General features: G+C 39.7%; 1 protein-coding gene across 1 annotated transcript; it reads left to right on the plus strand.

The window, feature by feature from the left end:
• Window positions 1-1,643: 1,643 nt before the first annotated feature.
• On the plus strand, window positions 1,644-21,841 carry LOC149184618 (uncharacterized). Its single transcript, XM_089415399.1, has 4 exons — window positions 1,644-1,685; window positions 18,867-19,013; window positions 19,279-19,363; window positions 21,293-21,841. Exons 1-4 carry the CDS (start codon window positions 1,644-1,646, stop codon window positions 21,499-21,501), a joined length of 483 nt encoding a protein of 160 aa, XP_089271525.1. The 3' UTR covers window positions 21,502-21,841.
• The last annotated feature ends 452 nt before the right edge of the window (window positions 21,842-22,293 follow it).

Below are 22,293 nucleotides of genomic sequence, written 5' to 3' on the forward strand. Positions count from 1 at the left end.
TGAGTTACCCCGACCTTTGCTTTTCCACTCTTTTTCATATGCCTTTTTCCTTTTATTGTTTTTTCTTTTATCACTGCTCGGGGCTCTAGGGATGACAACATGATGTGAATGATATAGCAATGAATACCTCCTTAAGGTAGGGCAGTTCATAGCCCACCAGGGGTTGGGACAATTATGGGTTCCTTAATGATGCATGGGGCCAATATAGGGGCCCTAGGAACTAGGGTGATGGCCATGATGATAGGGGTAGAGCTCATGTTGGCTTTTGCCCACGTGCTAAATTTGTATGTCCCGACCATCTTTTGCATTTTATGGTACATTTTCCCGTTGTAAGCGACCAAATTATGCCTTTAACTTTCTTTTTAGTTGCATCAACCCCAAGTGTATTGTTCCAGTCCTGACCCAAAGTGTGGACAAGGAGGCTAACTCCTTGTGGACCTAATGGACAAATGTGGACCTGGATGGGAAACATGTGAAAAGTGGTTATAATGAGCGAAGGGGAGTAATGTATGTGATGTCGGGAAGCGGGACCATGCAACCAATTTCGGGGTTTCCCATGTAGTGCCATTCCTAAAGCCCGCAGCCAATAAGGGAGATCCCACAGGACTAAGATAGAAGGTTAAACCACCAAATTGGACAAGGGGACAAGAGTACAAACCAAACCCATTCTTTTCGCCGAATCCCCCCACTAATCCATGCCTAGAAGTGTCTATGATAAGTAAGCAAAAATACCCAACTACATAATGAAAGCCATACCTTCGGGGTTGGAAGGCCCAACTTCAAACATACGATCATAACAGATGGGTGAAGGCACATAATGGCTGGCTCAGGTGGTAGAGATGGTGGGACATCGAGCTATGTGGTGGCTGCAAGGGGTTGTTGGTTATCGCCTGAAGACAATCCAGGAGAAAAATTTATCCTTTGGATGTCAGCCACAGGTGGTGGGTAACATTTGGCTCCAACTGGAACATGATCTCTCAGTAGAGCGCACAAACGTACTCGAATGGGGAGGTCATGAGAACACTGACAATCTCATGGGATTACATACCTGTTACCTGCACATTAAAGATTAAGCATATGAGGCAACATGTTTTGGTGGCGTCTTACAACCGCCCATGCTTTCGTTAGGCCATAAAATCAATGAGAAATAAAATTTCATTCTAAATGCAATTTTTATCTAAATGCACCTAATCTAACATGAGAATAGAATATGAAGTTAGTTCTAATGTGAAAATCAACATGCAATGCATAGTACTCTAATATGCATATTACATCATACAAATACTAAGTGTAATCATAGACCCAATGCAAGCAACATATCATCCAATCAATATGATAACAAATTCCCCTGTGCATACTCATGCAAGGGTAGGAATGGCTATATGGAAGTTCACAAGGGCGGAAGGTGGGAAAATAGAATGACCACACATGGAGTATCACAGGGGAGGAGGGAACAAAGGGATGTAATCTACTCCAAAGGATCCTTTATTCCAACCAAAAGATAGAGATATCAACAATCAAGCTCACAAACCTCCGATGGATGGCAACCTCAAGCATATCATCCCCATCATGGTCTTTATCATTCATATAATGCTTTATGGCCACCCTAGGGGCATGATTGGACGGAAAGGGACACTGATGACATGGGGAGACACAAGCGAGTTGCTCATGGTGATCATATTCAGGTGAGAGAAAGGATTCTTTATTACAATAGGGGTCAAGGAAAGGGTCCACATGCAACTCAACTACAACCCTAGGATTGTGAAGAGAGACAAGGGTACTATTGGCATCCTGATCATCGGTGTCATAGATAGGGACCTTGTCATAACGATTCCCATGAACCTCCCATTTCCCTTCTTCAATATGTAAGCAATCACCGATATCAATGTTTGAAGGGGTTACGGGATCACCTTCTCCAAGGTCTTCAAACAACACATTATCAGAAATAGTGTCTTGGGAAAAGATAGGGTTAACCTCAACTTCACTTTCCATAGACTCATCCTCCCTATCACATGTGTTCTGAAAATTATCTTCATAACCTTTTTCTTCATGTGGACTCAGGGAGCACCCCCCTTCTACCCCGTCATCTAAATTCCCAAGGTCATCATGATGCTTAATGAAGGCTTCCTCTTGAATGTTTAGTGAAGGGCATACTTGAAAATGTCTATGAAATCCATTAAAGAATTCCTCAATAGATGAGATGCTCCTAGGTTCGTGATTATGCAACCATTAATTATGAATATGAATGAATCTCATGAACAACAATATAAGGACATCCTAGTGGACCACTTTCATATTTGAAGTATGCGCAATAAATATTTCTACATGATCAATTGCAGAGAGTGGATCATCATCAAACATGGGCATCCGGGATGCTAGTGATGTCCAAAGCGGGAAAATCATCAAAAAAAGAAATCCTATTGAGATATACATGTAAATTGTGTAGGAGTCGCTAGGGTGAATTTTGAGATGCCTAGAGAAATGCTTGCTTCGCCCTACAATCATTGACCTTAAAGAACAATGGAGAAAGAGGGCTTCATTCTTCCAATGGAGTTGCTATGAATGATATATCAATGATGTTGTAAAGGTAACATGACACATGTCTTGTGTCCTCGACAACGACGCCAAAAATGTTATCGCTGAATCTAGCAAGGGCCCTAGGAGGAGTTCCTAATGGACAACTACTAGACCAAATGGCAACAATAGGACAAGGACCCACTTTCACCTTAGTCAATGTCCCCAACTCTTTACGGACTTTCACCAATGGGAGGAGTCCCGGTATGGAGCGAATCACTTGAATGATAGGGTCAATGGCAAGGTATAATGTGATTTCCAAGGCCCATTCAAAGGAGAGGCTCAATTAATGGTTCAAAATTCAAATGCTTAAAGAAAAGCTGAAAGGCTGCCCAAGAAAGACCTATGAAGGATGCCCTCGGGCTTAGGAATATTCAATTAAAGTGTGAGCTTTGGGAGAAGCTAGGGTGACTTTCCACGAAAAACCCCTTGAGAAAAATACTATAAGTGACCAAGGTTTGAGAGATATACTGTGATAAAGGCTCATCCAATGATCATCTATAGTTAAGAGAAATGATGAACTACAAAGTGCAAACCTTCAAGAAATCCCCAAGTTAAAGCAGTTTTAAGGGTTCCCTCTTTGTGTGATAGCTAGGGCATCAATTTATTTGAAATTCCACCGTCGGAATTTGTTCAAAACTCAAGGATGCCTAGAGGAGACATACATGAAGAAACTTGTCGGGATGAAACCCTAAAATTCCTCCTTCCTAAAATTTCGCACCAAGCCCGAGAAAATATCTTTATCCTTAGAGGACGAAGAAAAGAGGTGAAAGAATGATATTTTGTTAAGTCAATGTGATCACCAAGGATATAGGACCAATTCCTAGCTATTGGTAAGATTGGAGTCGAAATGATCAAGATTTAGGAACTTCGCTCTTCAAGGAGGCCTAAAGAAGCAACTACGCTCTCTGTGGATGCAACTTCACAACAAATTTAGACTTTTATACTTCGATATGCAAGATTTGATTGAGTTTCAAGGTAAAAGGTGCACAACATACCCCTAGGAAAATTCGTTCTTCTTGCCAAGATGAATAACATATGCAACGGGCCAAGATTACAAGTGTTTCATAAATTCACATTAATTTTTAGGGCACAAGTAAAATCATGACATAGCAATCCATACATTAGACATTAAACATTATGAAATTCACATGAAAATAACACTTACATGACAAAAAGAGTATATCCATCCATAAACTTGCCAAATAGAAGCTCCAAGAGAGTTAGCGAAAAAATTCCACACATCAATATGCATTTGATCATCTAAATCATTCCACAAATTGCAGGTCTGAAATCTCTAGAAAGATATTTCTCAAATCCAAGTGATGATGAGTTACAAATGAGGTCTCACTTGAATTTATATGAACCTCTAGCAATTTGAATTGGTCTAATTTTCCTAACAAACCGCTAAAATGAATCTAATGTGCAAAATAACACCTAGTTGGTGACAAACCCACCAAATAGCTCCACAAGAAGAATAATTAACCTCTCAAGAGCGTTGAAATGACAAATAAGTAGCTAAGAGGGCCATTGGAAGGTCAAATGAAGTCCAACATGTGCCAAAATGAAAACAAGGGCTCCAAAAATAGTGATGAAGGGGATGGCCCCTTGATCTCCAAGCAAATGACCTGTGGTGCCCCTGAGTGGCTGTGGTGGCATAAAATCACCTCATGGGTCTCCAACGGAATCAAACAAGCATGTATCTCATTTACAAGGGTTGGAACAATGATGCAAGCCCTCCTTTTTTCTCCCATGGTAGAGACACAACCCCCTCTGGGCCCTGGATCAACTGCCACGTGTGTGGTGCAAGAGTGTAACCGATTGTGCAAGGTGGTCCAGGTGCATCATCATCATCAAATAAGTGGGACACGAGCGAGCAATGAATGGTGCTGAAGGATCTCATGGCATGGACATCTGCTCTCTGCTATAGTGGAGGCCCATGGCTCTCAACGCACACTATATAAATGCCTATATGACCCTCTGTAGTGCTTGTACCCCGTATAGGGAGACCAAACCCCAAGATGAAGACCCACCTGCAATCCTACATCAGATCCAATGTGTCCCCTCACCTTCCAATACAACAAATCATTAGTGTAATTGAATAAATGAGCTTACAAGTCATTGAACCAAGTGGGCACTTCATAGTGGCATGCCCTTCCATAATGGGCTTTAGAGTGTATAGGTGTCTCCAAGTTCAAGAAGGAGGTTAATCAATGATCCTATTAAGTGGTTTCAACCTCTAATGGAGTGATAGGTCCATGGTACATCCATCCTATGGTAGGTGTCATATGATATAATGATGGAACAGAATGGGGCATCGGGGAGGGCTCCAAGCCACATGTGATGGTACAGGGGTAGCTATGATGAGGGAAGCCCACACTTGGGTGTATAGATGTAGGAGGGAGTAATCGTGGTACATGAGTTACCCCAGCCTTTGTTTTTCCACTCTTCTTCATATGCCTTTTCCTTCTGTTGATTTTTCTTTTATAATTGCTTGGGTCTCTAGGGGAGGAGAGCATGATGTGAATGATATAGCAGTGAATACCTCCTTAAGGTAGGGAAATTCATCGCCCACCAAGGGTTGGGACAACATGGGTGTTCCTTAATGATGCAGGGGGCCAATACAGGGGCCCTAGGAACTAGGGTGATTGCCATGATGATAGGGGTAGAGCTCATGTTGGCTTTTGCCCATGTGCCAAATTTGTTTGTCCTGACCATTTTTTGCATTTTATGGTATATTTCTTGTTGTAAGTGGCAAAATTATGCTTTTAACTTTCTTTTTAGCTGCATCAACCTCTGGGGCATTGTTCCAGGTCCGACCCAAAGTGTGGACAAGGGTAGGGGAGAGGCTATCTCCTTGTGGACCCAATGGACAAATGTGGACCTGGATGGGAAACACTTGAAAAGGGGTTATAATGAGCGGAGGGGAGTAATGTATGTGATGTCGGGAAGTGGGATGATGCAACCAAAATCAGAGTTTCCCATGTAGTTCCACTCTTAAAGCCCGCAGCCAATTGGTGAGATCCCATTAGACTAGGATACAAGGTTAAACCACCAAATTGGACAAGGGGACAAGAGTACAAACGAAGCCCATTCTTTCCTCTGAATCCCCCCACTAATCCATCCCCAAAAGTGTCCATGATAAGAAGAAAAATACCCAACTACATAATGAAAGCCATAACTTCGGGGTTGGAAGGCCCACCTTCAAACATACGATCATAATAGATGGGCGATGGCACATAATGGCTGGCTCAGGTGGTAGAGATGGTGGCACATCAAGGTATCTGGTGGCTGCAAGGAGTTGTCGGCCGAAGACAATCTAGGAGAAACATTTCTCCTATGGGTGTCACTCACAGGTAGTGGGTAACATGTCCTAGCACATCTAATAAGGTTCTATGATGGTCCAGTCATACCTAAATTTGGCAAAGTGCATAAAGTCATAAGCTATCGTGAATTTTGAAGAAGACACCTAATGTGATCTACTTAGTGGCTTTTACATTAAACATGACTCGCTTTTTATGTTACATTGACTCTTGTACACATGTTAGTTGGTCTCACTTGATTCTTGGAGCTCCTACTTGTTGATGCTTGCATAGGCAAGGTCTTTTGGTGGACAATGATTATTCTTCTTCCACACTTCATTGAGGATGTTGCATACCCTTTGGAGGGCATTGGGCCTTGATATGACATGATGGCTTATGGAGATGTCCTAGCCTTGGATGATGGACATTACACCCTTGATGATGGACATTGCACATATTAATAATGTGGCACCTCCAAATGTGAATTGTTGCATTTTGGAGATGAGACGTTGCACTTACACTATGATGTGGCACTTGGATGATGATGTCACACCTTTTGAGACTTGATGTGACATTTTTTGATGAAACATTGTGACTTTTGGAGAGAATATTTCACTTTGGAACCCCTACTTGTCACTTAAAGTGAGTTATTCACCTCTTAGAGAGCAACTATGCAACACATGTGGCATCAAAGCACACTTATGATGAGGATGACTTGATGTTTTGAGCATTACCTCTCATTTATGAGGCATTGATGGGGCTATTGAGACTTATCCACTTATGTATCATGGATTTTTTTGTTTTGTTTCCTTATCTCTAGGGTTTGTAAGAGATAAAGGCATTATTTTATGTTTTAGGGCTTTAAGTGGATGAGGAATTTCTAGATATCTCACAAATAAGAGAAGCGCTCCTCACTTGTGAATCATTGCTACTTATGGAGATATATCACCACTTGTCTACACTTATTCTTAGCTATGGATGTATGGCTAAGTCCACCTTATTGGAGATAAGATAATTTATTAATGTCTGATGAAAGACCACAAAAGTAGATCAATGAGACTGAATGAATAAATGTAGGAGTGCAAGTGCTACTCTTAGAAAATGCCAAAAATAATATAAAGAAAGAAACCTACAGAAGTATAACATCAAAACATATGTAGAAAATCGTGACATACGTACGATGAAACAAAATACCAAATGAGTTTGTTCAAGATTGGAAAAGTGGACAAATCAAGAATCTGTTAAGAGAGAGATCGAACGATGAGGCCGATGATGTTGTCTCTTGAAATATGATTTATGGATGATTTTTCAAGCTTATATATTTTCATGGTTACAGTTTCGTGGATGAACAATGATTTTTGAGTAAGTGTAAGTGTTCTCTCTAAGTCTTGTGGATTTATTTGTTGAATATATTAAGTGCAAATGTGCTTGACTAGTGGTGAGGGTGTTGAGAAATGTAACTAGCTTCAGTCTTCATAATTGTTGTACTAATTTCAATATGTATCCTATGTAACAAACAAGAAAAGAAAAGAAAAGTTATTATTATTAAAGCATGGGTTTCATGCTCATTATTGATGGCTTTCTAGGTAAAAGCATTTTCTTCGTGCTTCTAGGGTTTGTAAGGTCTTAGGATTTATTTTCTTGAGTCAAAGGAGTCAACATCATGTTTATAAAACCCTTTTGGGCAAAAATTTATTTGTAAAAGGAACTATTTTTGAGTCTAGAAAGTCTTGGAAGCTCCAAAGTACAATTCGGCCCTGGGAACATCAAGTCGGCCTAAAGGAGGGAATTCGACCCCTTGAGAAGACTATATAAAGGCGCAGTTTGACCTCATTTGAGACACTCACTCCACAAGTTCGATCTACCAAGAAAGAGTTCGATCTGTAGCTGGGAAGCAAGAAGAAGAAGTGCGAAGCACTAGGAGAAGCTAGGAGGATGAAATATATTGTTTTTGGGCTCTATTGCTCTCACATGTGCAAAGTTCTAGGGTTTTTGGTCTTGTAGAAGGAGGCCGAATTGCAGGTCTGAGTTGTAGGAGGACGAAGTGCAAAATCTTGTAGCTGGTAGGGAAGAAACCCTATGTTGACCTCATTGACCTTGGAAGAGTTTCCTTGCTCTAGGTAGGTCTTAGAAGGAGGTTGGATTAGGGTTCTCAAAGAAGCTGCAAGGTTGAAGTTGTAGAGTCGAAGTTGCAGTATTGAAGCTGGCAGGTCGAAGTTGCAGTGTGAAGCTGGTTGGTGCCGAATCAAGGGAGGACTTGAAGAAGGGCTGACTTGGTATTAGGAGAAGGACTTGGTCTAGGGTTTGGGTCTTTGTATATCATTTGAAGCAGAATCTAAGAAGAGAAGAGTTTCTGAGTTTTCCCCTTGGAGGGGTTTTGCCCTAGCTGAGAGCCTAATATTTGTGTCCTCTATTGTTGCTATTACTGTTCTTGATAATTGTTTTATGAAAAGATCTAACTAAAGAACATAAAGAAGAATTTGGCCACAGGGAGAATCAGCTGGATAGGAAAAACAACATCAGCGCCATAAACCAGCTTAAATGGAGAATTTCCTATGGACTTCTTGTTGGTAACTCTGTCAGCCCACAATGCAAACTTCAACTTGGAATGCCAGCTCTTTTTGTTGTCCTCCAACAATTTTTTGATTATCCTTACAAGACTCTTGTTAGATGATTCTGCCAGGCCATTGCCTTGAGGATAATATGAGGTAGAATGCACCAATTGAATGCCCATGGATTCACACATGTCTACCAATTCTTCTACCTTGAAAGCTACTGCATTATCAGTGACTAGTTTGGTTGGGCAACCAAATCTAGTGAAAATATTCTCATTCAAGAACTTTATGATAATCTGATGATTAGCATTTTTAGTGGGTATAGCCTCAATCCATTTGGTGAAATAATCAGTGGCCACCAAGATCCATTTGTGCTGGCCACTAGAATGTGGATTAATCTCACCTATGAAGTCCAAGCCCCACTACTGGAAGGGACCATTGGCGTGTACTGGCTTCAAGGGTAGAGATTTTAGCTGTTGTCTTCCTACAAACCTCTGACATTTGTCACAAGACTTCACAAATGAAAACACATCAAAGAACAGAGTAGGCCAATAATACCCAGCTCTCAGGATCTTGTGGGTTGTGGTTTTCCAATAATGATGCCCTCCACAGATGCTAGAATGGAACTGGTGCATGACTTCCACAAATTGTCCTTTGTCTAGGCATCTCAAGAGGATCCCTGATGGGTCTCTTCAATAAAGCAGGTTTTTATTAATGCAGAATTTGGCTGATCTGAGCTTAATGGCCCGAGCTTGACTTGAGCTATGCCCTAGAGGGACTTCTAGCTTCTGCAAAAAATGAACTACTCTGGAATACCATTCATAGGTGGCTAGATTTTCAGCCAAAGGCTGATTCTTCTCTTGCTCTTCTGCTGCTTCCTTTGTCCGCTCACCATCTGAATTTGAACTCATAGAATTGATGTCCAACAAATTGCAATTTTCCTCAGCCAGAAGCTTAGCCAAGCCCTGGCCTTTAACAAGCTTGGTGGGCTTCACCTCTATGTTGAACTCTATGAATTTTTCAATCCATTTAGCTCTCTTTCCATCAATATCTGGTTGAGTTAGGACATCTTTTACTGAGGCTGAAGGTACATACGCAACCACTTTGGAATGCAGAATATAAATTCTGAATGCCTTTAAAGATTTTATGAGGGCATAAGCTTGCTTTTCAATAAGGTCATACCTTAGTTCAGCATCCCTCAGAGTTTTGTTGAAAAACGCCACAGGGTGCTCTACACCTTCATCATTTTTCTGCAATAGAATTGCTGCAAGTGTATCATAAGAGGCAAAAGAGAAGATATAAAACTCCCTGGTATAATCTGGGCTGATTAGAGTGGGAGCTTCCATGATAGCTTGTTTGATGGCTTCAAAAGAGCTTCTTGCGCCATCTGTCCATTTTATTTATGATCCTTTCTTCTGCATGGAAGTGATGTGCTTCACTAGCTCTTCAAAGTTTGGAATAAACCTCCTGACAAAGTTAATCTTACCCAGGAAAGATTGAATGTCCCTTTTTGACCTTGGAATGGACAATGTCTGAATTGCTTGAACTCTTGCTAGATCGATCTTCACACCTTCAGCAGAAACAATATGTCCCAGAAGTTTGCCTTCTTCTAGAGAAAACTGTGACTTCTTTGGGTTCATAGAAATTCCAAACCGTCTGCACTTTATAAACGCCTTCTTCAAATGCTGCAAATGGTCCTTGTGACTGCTGGAAAATACTATTATGTCATCAAGGTAAATAAGGACAAACTTGTCCTTCTCTCCCACAAAGGCTATGTCCATGGCCCTCTGAAAAGTAGCCCCAACATTCATCAGTCTAAAAGGCATCTTGGAGTACATGAAAGTGCTCCAAGGAGTAGTGAAGGTGATCTTTTCCTGATCTTCTGGATGTACAACAATCTGATTGTAACCTGAAAATCCATCTAAGAAAGACATGACTCTAGCCCCTGAAACTTTTTGCTGCAAGTGTTCCATCTTAGGTAGGGGGTAGTTGTCTTTTTTAGAGCATTTGTTCAGATTCCTGAAGTCAACACAAAGCCTGATTTCTCCATTCTTCTTTCTTACTGCCACAAGGTTAGCTATCCACTTTGAATACCTTAGGGGAACTATGATCTTGGCATCGAACAACGTCTTGATTTCCTTTTCAATCAAAGGCAATAAGAGAGAGCTGGTAGGTCTTAATTTCTGCTTAAAAGGGATGGTGTTCTTCTCCAGTGGAATTTTATGCTGGATGATGTTGGTGTCATAGGTCTTAAGATCATTGTACTCCCAAGCAAAAATATCAGCAAATTGTTTCATCAAGGTGCAATACTCGGAACTTTGGGCAGAAGACAAGTGAGTGGACAGATTTATGTACTTTGGATGGGTTGGACTCCCTACATTATGTCTTATGAATAGCAGACTCATTTTCCTTTTTGGCAGGCTTATAAGGTACATCATTATGATCAAATAGGTTCTCTAGGGGCACCAATCCTTTGGGTACATGGTCACTAGGCAGCTGAAAAAAGCTGTCCTAACCAATCTCGTCCTTTAGCTTGGACTGGTTGCATTCTTCAATGGTTTTGTTTTCTTGGTCAATGTGCATTTCAGAAAATTCATCAATGACTTGTAAAAACCTATTAATTTCATCATCATCTTCAAAAACTTTCCAGTATTTGACATTGTCAGGCAGAGATGGTCTATATTTCACCTTAACTTCATAAGTCAATTTAGGAGGCAAAGGAGGAATAAACGTGCTAGCAAACACAGAAAGGGAATAAGCAAGCTGGTTCTTCATTCTAGGGATGTAAGAAACGCTGAAACTATAAAAAGAACCCGTGAGCTTCCATACCTCATCTCTGTATGCTTTCAGCCTTGGATGCTTTGCTTGGAAAGTTTTGTTCACCTGCTGAATGATAAGGTCTGCATCTCCAAACACCTTCAGACCTTTGATGCCCATTTCTTTAGTAGCGTTTAAGCCCAATATCAAGGCTTCATACTCTGCTATGTTATTTGTGACCTGAAAAGTTAACTTGAAAGATAAATGAATGCATTCTTGTGTGGGGGACACAAGGACTACACCTGCCCCTGCAGCTTCCTTAGAGAAAGCTCCATCAAAGAACATGTCCCAAATTTGTGGGCCTTCTTCCTCTGTGATCTGGCAAACCGGTTTCCTAAGCTGCATGGAGGCCAACTAGGATTCTTCAATCTGAAGAATACAGGCTCCAAAATCAGTGTCGACAGCATAGATGGGATGATTAGTGGGATTCCTTTCATCATTAATGATATAAGCCAACTGAGCTTCTTTGTATAATATCCTACTCTCACCTCCAAAAACTGGGACAATAGCATAGGACAGATCATTTTGCAATGTTCTACCTAATCTCTTGATCCAACCTCTGCAAAGCAACATGCCAAACTTGGGGGGTACATCTGCTACCATAATATCCATCATCATGCTCTTCATGGGCAGCTGAGACAAGGTGATGGCTAGGTCTTTGATTAATCCCAAACATTTCACTTTTCTAGAGTCAAAAGAAAACAGGTCATGATAAAACTTAGTAATGTCAAGACCCAACTCATCCATGACAGCCTTGGGCATTAGATTATGGCTGGCTTTTGTGTCCAGAAGGCAGTTGTGAAGGATTTTGTCATGAATAGTCAAAGAGACATAGAATGATGGGGAGTTGTCGTCACAATTTTCGATCATTGGGCTGAGAACAACAACTGGTTTGTCGTCTTGCAGATTTACATAGTCAATGGAGGCTTGGATGGCTTTAGGCTCAAGGGCCTTGAGGATAGATCTCTTGAAGGACTCATTCTTCACTAGTTCAATCAGAGGTATAGGTATGCTTAGCTTTTGAATTTCTGATTCAAAACTAAAAGGAGAAGGAGACTTGTCAAGGCCTCTTACCTCGTGAGCTGGAGCTTTGAGGATGATGGGATCAACTGTCGGTCGTTTCTGCTTATTAGCTTGCTGTATTGCAGGGACAACAACTCTCTGAACAGGAGTTTCCTTGGCATTATTCATCTTCGACCTCAGATCATATCTGTGTTGATCATTAGTTTGCAGAACAACTCCACCATCCCACTCTTCGCTGATCTGGTCATTGAATAATGACTTTTCATAGGCAACTAAGGTAAAAAAGGAGGCACTGTCTTTGTCTTCCAGACAATGGATCTCATGATCTTCTTCAAACTGTTCTTCTCCCATGACTACATTCTGGAAAGGGGTCTTGACCCTTTGGTCTTCATTGGCATCTTTGTTTTTTTGCAGAATCTGCAATTGCTCATTAGCTCTTCTATATGGATTTGGATTTCTAGGAGCAAAGGTATTAGGAACTCTTCCTTTCCCAGGGTGCTGCTCAGCCTTTAATTTTGAGATTTCAGAGGCGAATGATTCTATCATCTTGGTCATTTTATCTATCTTGGGATCTGAAGATGATGAAGATTCGCCCCTCTGTCTCCTTCGATCAACATTCCCCTTGAGCTTCTCTGCAACAATGATGTTTGATTCTACTTCCAAAGCTACATCCTACATATCAGCCAAGGTAGCACATCGTCTCTCCCTCAACAATAGACAGAAGTCAGAATCAAAGGCATTGGCATAGGTGAGTTTAGCAGAGGTAGTGGTGGGTTTTACTTCAGCTGGTATCTTGTTGTACATGCGGTTAAACCTCTTATTAAAATCAGACAACAACTCACCATTTTCCCTCTTTAAGTTCCCAAACTTGGTGTGGTAGTAGAGTAGATCCTTCTTATCCCCCCAATGCTTTAGGAATGCATCATCTAAAGCCTCAATATCTGCTATAGACCTTGGGGTTAGTTCTCTGAACCATTTTCTAGCCTCTCCATCTAGACTTTGGACAAAGACTCTCATCCATACATCATCTTCACTAATGTCCAGGTTATCAGCATAGCTATAGAATGATTCAAGATGTTCCTCAGCTGTAACACCTTCAGTCCCAGTGAACTTAGGCATATACTTCTAATATTCTCCAGTAGGCATGGCATTTAAAGGAGTGGGCAGTACTAGAGGTCCATACCTAGCAGCTATGATTCTTTCCATTTTGGTAGGTGCTGCCATAGCTATGGTGGCTATAAGGGTACTAGAAGTCTGAATGACAGAGGGTTGAGGAGTGACTGATAGGACTAAAGGAGTATGATGAATAGGAGGAGAGGCTTCCTTTGGGCTTACAACGAAAGAAGAACCTAAAGAATAAGGAGCTCTATGAATATTTGAGATTTTTTCTTCACTGCTAGTATTAGATGTTATACTCTCAACATGTATTTGTTCTATTACAGGATTTTCTTGAAGAGATATAGAATATTGTTTAGAGATACCTAAACTTGATGCTCCTTTCTGCAACGCCTTTCTTTCTTTGATGATTTTTTCAGGGTCAGGTACTGGGTCAGCTCGTGGCTTCTGAGGATTTCTCCGAGTATGCCTCACAAACTGAGCCAGAACTATGGAGTGGAGTCGCTAAGAGGTTCGTCCAACAGTAGAGTCGCCAGATAGATCACTACAACCCAAATAGTGTCCAGGCTTTGTCTATCATCAAAGCTGGATCTGTGTCGTCCCCCAGGGAAGCTAAGCTTCAGTCTCCTCTCCCCGGCAACGACGCCCATTATGTTAGCACTCCAGGAAACTCTCCTAGGTTACTCTCCTAGGTTGTAGCTCGGAGATGCCTGGTAACATATAAATCTTCAATATCGTTCTCTGAACTATTGGAATGGATTGGGGTTTGGATCAAGTCAGATGACTGTTTCAACTCGTTTTTCACTCAAGACATGCATGAACACCCTCAGCTTGACAAGGCTTTCGACTACTAATCCTCAATAGTTTATAGATTCAATGAATAGATGGAGAATCCTGACTGTACCAGCAGATACATACATAAACACATATGAATGGCTAGCTACAGAAAGTAAATGAAGCTTGCAAATCTAATTTATCAACGCAGAGATAAGATGACAGTTATCTGGCATTAGACACAGAAGAAAACATGAATAACCTATTCAAGTGCAAGCTTAGAACAGAGGAGAAGATGGCAATTGAACATGTAACAGCAAAAGAAGCTTGTATTACTGGAATGAAGATGAGACGCTGGGAGGAACAGAGTATCCACAGTCTCCAAAAGTTGAACCCCTATTACTTCGAACTTTCAGCCATTTATAGGCTTTTTACAATACTCTCGAACTCTCTGAGGCTCGAGATGTCTTAATCTATCCCCTCTGTCTTCTAACTACTTGATGCCATAACTAGACAAACATGAGCTCAGAGAGCTCTGTTTCTAACAAACACAGTAATCAAATTTTGGTAATTTCACTGTGCTGTCAGGTGGTTCACTCGTGCCAGCGATGTTCCATGATCATTTCTGTTGGTTCAGCTGCTTGTTTTTCCCTTTCGGCCATGCATTCTGTGATTTCAGTTCACTGTCCGACTATCAAAAAACACTGACAAAGCCAACAAATTTCCTCCTCAGGTGACTGGTGGGAAGTGGGGTACAGGGGTCGTTGGATGGTGTAGATCGACGGTCGGGATGTTGGTCAGGCGGCGGAGATCGATTTGATTGGAGATCGGAGAATGGAGATCGGAGAATGAACTGAGAGCGGAGCCACCGATATTTATGAGTGCGGGTGTATAATTTTTGAAGTCCGGCTTATGGTTCGGCTGCGGGTTTTCCCGTGTTTTCCTTTGTATTGTGATAATTGTATGGTCTCGGGTTTTTAAAGGCATATGGCCAAAGCGGAGCAAGAGGAGACGTGGACCATCGGAGCTAAAACAGGGGACAATTTTGTTAAAATAGCAGCACTGCACCTCAGGGCTAACAACACCAACTAGAAATTATTCTCCTAATTGTTAATTTAATTTAACAATTTATTTTCACATACAAACAACGAATAATTATCTATTGCAATTTTCACCATAAAAATACTGCGGAAAATAAAATACTGGAAATTGAAAAATTCTAGTGCACACAAAAATTTAACATTGTTGTTTTTGGACAATTGTCCCCGGAAAAACCCAACTTGGCAAAACTAGTGCAACAGATAAGGGTTTTATTATTATTCTTCAACAACAATTATGAGTACAATAATTTAGATGCTTTATTGGCGTCTAATTTGAGGAAAAGTACTGGAAAAATTGTTGTGAGAATTTTCCCTCATCCCATAGCTAATTTCTGCCCACGAAATTGCCTCCCAAGCTACACACAGATCCTTCTGCATCAACCTCTGCGTAGTGCTTGCGCAGAACCTTTGGGAATTTCGGCCTACCTCTCACTATCTCTCCCAGAACTGGAATGCTTCCTCTTGAAATGTTGTTGACCTCTTTTACTACCTGCTACTCACCCTTTGGCTCTATCTTCTCTGCTGAGTCTCTTCTACTAAGAAAATCGAACTGCCTGGGCAACTGTGTATCTGCACTGGTGTATTCTCCATCACCACATTGATCCCTTCCTATATCTTCCTGTTCAGACTCCAATGGTCAAGATTAAATCATAATCGATGGCTCAGATCATTTCTGGATCGATCCATGTGAGTTTCCTGAGAATTCTCACCTTGACTTAATTAATTCTAATTAATTAACCAGTTTTCCTAAGTTTAGACATAGGAAACATTAAAAAAATGGTTAATAATCTAATTAAGCCATCTCTGGGTGGAATTTGCAGAAACGACTTTTGGGTTTTGGAGATCTCATGTATTCTAGCATCTATACCAAATTTTGTGGCTAGAACAAATCCGATGCTACAAAAACTAACATTCTCCTCATTAGAGACCAATTTGTCTAATGCTTGCATATAAGTAGCCTGAACATCTATATCTTGGTGTGGTTTTCTCGTCATCTCACCACCAAATTCTAGTGCTAAAACATAATGTAAGCACATATACCAAGGCATGTAGTGGAATATTTAGCTTTTTCCACTGTTTTTCCACTTGTATATATGGAGATGATTATACCAGTTCACATCTCTAGGCTGAACAATGTCTTTAGTCTTCCCTAGCATGTTGTCCATCTGCACATACACCTCCTCAATGACTAGTCAATCTAAATCAGCAAAATGAATCATGTTATGAATTGGCTTGGAGAATTGTAAAACACAGGGTTATAGGGGAGTGCCCCCCCACGCCCTCGCTCCTAATTCGCACTCCTGGCAAAAAAATGCTCCGTAGTTTTTCAGGAGCTTTTAGTCTTTTTTGCAGTAATATTCCAAATGCAATTTTTTTTCAAAGAAACAAATAAGTTTTGAGTGGGGCAGCCTAATGATCAAGCCTATGGTCCTAGTATTGATATGCGATTCATGGTAATGTTAAATTCTTAAAGTAAAAGTGACATTCTCCTTAATCTTCATTTTCATCCTTTTACTTAAATTGAAGATTAAGGAGAATGCCACTTTTACTTAAATTTTTAACATTACCATGAAATGACTTAGGATGTTTGGGAGTGGTTCTGACCTCATTGGATTTCATATGGAGAAAGTAGAATTTTAGATTTCATTCAAAATCCAGCAGACTTATCAGTGTTTCAGGTTTTCAAGGTTGGGGGGATTGCAATGTTTCCATTGGATTTTGTCATGTATTAGGGTATGGAACTCATATTTAATCAAAAGCACCAATCCCTCTATGTACCTTGATGTTAGTGACATTGGTTGTTGAACTCCTCTATCATGAGCCTCCTAAAAATGTACGCATCACTCAAACAAAATCTTGACTTGACATGCTATGCTTTTTCTATCTTATGTTAATGCTTAGAGGGTGATATTAATGACAAAGATCCCTATACAGATCTAGTGGTAATGACAAAGATACCTCTAGATATTAATGCTTAGAGGGTGATATTAATGATAAAGATCCTGATTTTCCAACAAGACTAAAAAATTAGACATTTCTCGTGGCGGCAAGTGGCCCGAGCATTAGCAATAGATAATATATTTTCTTGCCTTTTCTAGTTTCTAGTAGTTTTTATAACTATTGACTCTTTGATATTTATTATGATGTTTTTTGTAAACAATATATGACAATTTAAGTTTGAAGTTTGAAGTTGACAATTACAACTCATTAGTAATGAATTATGAATATTATGTTTCGTGAAAGTTGAAAGTTGTTTCATTTCATTTCATTTTATAACGTTTCATTTCATTTTAGATATTATTTGTTGTAATGGTTACACTTAGCTTACAAGTACAACTTTGGTGATCAATGATGATAAATGTTATATATTGAATTTTGGAAGATTGAAACTTTAAGATTGATGAATCATGAGACTCAATATGTTGTATGTTACTATGTTACTAACTTGTGGACGTGGCTGATGAAGATTATAACTTCTAGATGATTGTTGTTATATGGTTCAATCTATGTTTTTTTATATCTAATTCATCATTCTACATGCTTTTGTTGACATATATACATCAATATATATATATATATATATATATATATATATATATATATATATAAAACGCTCCCGGAATCTCTCCCAAACCAGGAGCTTCTAAAAATGTCGCTCCTACTCCCAAGTAACCTTGGTAAAACATACCTACCCTGTGACCAAAAATAATTATGAAGAATAGTCACCTTCACTACATTAGCACCATATCTATCAGTGATCAAGTCATTCCAATCATCACTCATCACCATAGCGCCCAAATCTTGTTTCACCCTCAATTGGGAGCATCCAGGTAACACACTGCATGCTTCAGGAGTGTCCCAGGGAGCACTACATTCCCCACGGTGGAAGAGAGCACGTGTCCAATTATTGGCAGTGTGCTCCTTGGATGCTTCTGCTTGGAGTGTGGTTCCTCAGTGGGAACGACCCCTGGGAGGATGCTCCCAGTAACACTGTTATTGGGGATGTGGGGGACATCCCATGGTGTTCCCCCATCCTAGGTACAAAGAAATGCTAGGGATGCATCCTTAATGCCACACTAGTTATAACTTATAACTTTATGGCTTTATTCTTGATTATAGCTAGACTGGCTATACGATTATCATTAGCTTGTTGATTGTAAGAAATCCTTTAACAAAAATCCTTAGCATTCATGACCTCCTTTTAAGACTTTGTATTCCTGTCACTGGCAGAACATTACAAATGGAAAATTGTTAACATTCATATTGATCCTACTTCACAAGCTTTTCTTTATTGGTGTGAGCTGTTCGAAGGCCATTCATATATAGGGAGGAGTGGACTATTGATTCCATGTAACTCCCCACCTTCTGCTTAGAGTTTCACTAATACCATTGAACTTTTGTAGAAGAGCAGGCTACTGTTGTTTGCTTTTAGGAATATAATTTGGCATTTTCAAGGACTATTCTTGTTTTAAGAGGGTTTTATCTTTCCTCTTTTAATTTCTTTATATGAGTTTCTGAGGGTAAAAGAAACACATTATAAGTGATGAAGGTTAAAGGGAAGCTATTTTGACATGCATTTTATATTTCTTGGATATTTCCTGCAGAAAGATCGAACTTCTGGTGTTCTACAATTTGGATGTTTTGCTGATCTGTATAGCAAGCATACTTATCATTTTATGGAGCGCTATAGCAGCTTTGAGCATATCGTGAGCTTCAGGTCATTGCCAGAGCATACGGAGTTCATTAATGATGTATGTATTACTTATATTCTGCAGTGAGAACAAAATGTTATTGTTTTGGTGTTGGCAGTGGTAGAATCCTGATTAAGTTACAACCACACGAATGTGGAGCAGTTGTCCACATATAGGCACTTCAGATCATGTTATGTTCATTATGTTGTCCCTTGCAAACCTTGCTGTATAATTACTAGTTTTTTAAAAGCAATTCAAGACAGTTTATTGGGTCAAGATAAAGAGATAATTGTAGGAAGCAATAATCATAACCATGTGCATGCAGGTGAGGCCTCTATTGACCCAGCCAATAGGACTTGCAGTTTATGAGTATGAGAATGGTCAAATTGGTCATATGAGGACTCCAATGGGTGAGCTACAGCTTCTGTTATTGTTTTTGAATATGAGTATTATACTTTTCTGCCTGGCTCTCAGACTTTTTGAAATAGTTTTGGTGAAACACCAAGTCATATATTATTCAATAAATGATTGTACATGGTTAGGAGTGAGGACACAGGAGATGCAGAGAATTACTTCCCTTCCATGCCCAGGCAAGGAGAACAGACATCTATGATTGATCATCTAGATCGACACATATAATGTATTTTCTAAGTAAACAAGAATCCATGAAACAACAAACATTTGTCTTTACAAAAATCTCTTCTACTACCATCAAAAATCTCTCTGCAAGCCACCCACTTTCAATGCTTTGGGTATCTTTAGAGGTCATGCTATCTTCAGTATACTGGGAAAAGAGGTTTCAAAATATCTGAAAGATCTTATTCCATAGATTTATTGCAAACATACATTCTCAAAATATGTGCTTAATATTCTCCCTTTTCCCATATTGGGCACATCTTTTAGTTTATTTTCCCAAGTTTCTGTATGCTAGCCAAACCATGGAATAGAGGTGAGCCCCGAAATTTGAATGGGCATAGACTAATCAATAGACTTGATTTTATGAATTCGTTTAGCTTCTACATCTCAACCTACATTCGAAAATAAACTTGTCAAACGGGCTGATTTTCAGCCTGATCCAATATACATAGGATGGATGTCATTATGGTAAATTGATAGATTATCGCGGCATACCTAATCTCAGTTAGAAGGGTTCTTCTCTAGAAATGGTTGCTTTAAATCTCTTCTTGAATTGATAATCTTGATGAAGTTCTAATGGACTTATTTGTGTTTTATATGTCAAAATCATCAAGGTCACCACCTTTGCCACTGCTCTTTCCTCCAGCCTCCCCCTCCTTGACCATATCCATTCCAAGATCTGCATGTGGGTGTGGAGGATAACCCCTCAGGAGGATCAGCGTTATCAAAAAGTGACTGACTTTAGCGCAGTTCATTAAGATCCAAGTTGGCTAATGCCAACCCAGTGTCGTTGTCCAAAACCATATCATCAGGAAATACAGCCCACATCTTTGTCTCTCTTCAACCACTCCTTCCCTCATCTTGTCAATAAGATGGAGGTTGGAGTGCACATACACCATTGTCTCTATATTGCACTACTCAAGCCTGCTCTTCCTCAAAACATGCAAATTCTTGTATATGCTCCAATTCCTCTTGCAAGAAGAGGAAGTAACCTGAGAGAGGGACTTCATGTCTAACTGCTTTAGAATAGTGTATGGTACCCCATGAGTTCCCTATCAAGTAGACAAGGCTTCATAATCCCCTCTATCTCCAAGAATATAGTCTCTAAATCTCCCAGTGTAAGTGGAAAACTCTATGAAGCCCTTCTCCACCTCATTAAGGGATGCTTTTTCATGGAGACTCAACTATCTTGGACACATTGGGACACTACCAGGGAATGTTTCGGACACACATTTGACACGTCCTGTTCTAGGACACATGTCAAACACATCTGATACGTGCCCTAGATTGTCACATGCCTGACATGCAGGATACAGACACACAGGCCCTGGTGGACGTGTCCTGTTTCTTAGGATATTACTGTTTAACTCAACTTATTTCATATATGTGAGGGAACTGCCAAAGATGTTACAAGTTGGCCTATTTTGTTCTTTTTCTTTTGAGAAAATTTCCAGTTATTTTGTTTTTCCCTATTCTTGAAATCGGTTCAGTTTTTATTTTTAACAGAAAATAGTTCTGATTCTATTATCAGTATTAACTTCATGATCAATATGCAATAGCAATATACTATAGGCATGAGAAATTGTGGTGAATTTATTGGACACATGATCCTCAGTTTATCAGAAAAATAACCATCGATGAAGCGAAGGTAAAATTGAGTAGGTTCTCAGTTGTAATTTTAACTCTCTTATATTTTCATTCAGGGCCTAAGGGTGAAGGTGGATTGGATGATGCAACTGGTCAAGCTGGAATAGGAGGTGGCGTTAGCCACAAACAGCAGTCTAAAACTATCCAGGATACAGAAATCCGTGAGAAAAAAGACAAAGGTGCTTGGAGTTTACAAAAGGCTCTTCAGAAGATGAGAGCTGCAAAAACAGGGGAATCCGATAATACTGTTAAAAGTAAAAAATGATAAATCCGAAAATTAAAACATGTTAACCATATTTAGTCAGAATTAGAAATGAAAAATATGAATTTTACAATATATATGTTTTTTTGTACGACGAAGGATTACTCAAGGATTTTTCATTTTTGGTCTTGCCTATTTTGATTCCAACTGTAGGGACCAAATACACTCTAGGAATAGGCTTTGATTTCATATACGACTTCGAAGCTGATTTTTAACTTTTCGCGGCAGATTTAGGAATTCATCCAGAATTGGTCTGTATTTGTATTACGAATGTCAAACTTTTCAAAGCATTTAGACCTCCTAAGGGTTACCTAAATTAAAGAATAAAGAATAAATTAATTTAGAGGATTGTTGTTCTTATCATATTGCTAGGGTAGCAGTTTAGTGTCGTAAATACCTTGAGCTCATGCAGGCACAGCTAAATGCAACACTACCTTCTACTTGTAATAATCTAGCAAGGAGTGTTTTACCGCCTTACAGCAATAGGTCCTATAGAGCTCCTCACTCATGGAACATGTAATCTAACTTTGAATGAAAATGAATGCAAGTGCTTAGATCTAATATTTTTGCATTAAAATAAATTTGAAAATTCAATTGTGTTATGGCTTCCATTTGTAATATAGATTAGGAAGGAGAACCTTACCAGCGCTCTCTCACACCAATAGTTCACCATCTAGATCTCCCCATTCATGGAGCATATCTAACTCTGAATGTAAGTGACTAATCTAATTTTTGACATTAAAATAAATGTTAAAAATTCAACTGTCATGAATTATGCTAGTTTAGTGTAGAAGG

The sequence above is a fragment of the Pinus tabuliformis genome, chromosome 3_2, assembly GCF_031772625.1.
Source record: "Pinus tabuliformis cultivar Carrire ecotype Pingquan chromosome 3_2, CPIR1, whole genome shotgun sequence".
In the NCBI taxonomy this organism is placed as follows: Eukaryota; Viridiplantae; Streptophyta; class Pinopsida; order Pinales; family Pinaceae; genus Pinus; species Pinus tabuliformis.

Excerpts from the sequence above, each read along its gene's own strand:
- LOC149184618 (XM_089415399.1), top strand. The coding sequence starts at position 1,644 with ATGGGGAGACACAAGCGAGTTGCTCATGGTGATCATATTCAG. Across the intron at positions 1,686-18,866 it reads CTCATGGTGATCATATTCAG|AAAGATCGAACTTCTGGTGT; the intron begins GTGAGAGAAAGG and ends TATTTCCTGCAG. Across the intron at positions 19,014-19,278 it reads ATACGGAGTTCATTAATGAT|GTGAGGCCTCTATTGACCCA; the intron begins GTATGTATTACT and ends ATGTGCATGCAG.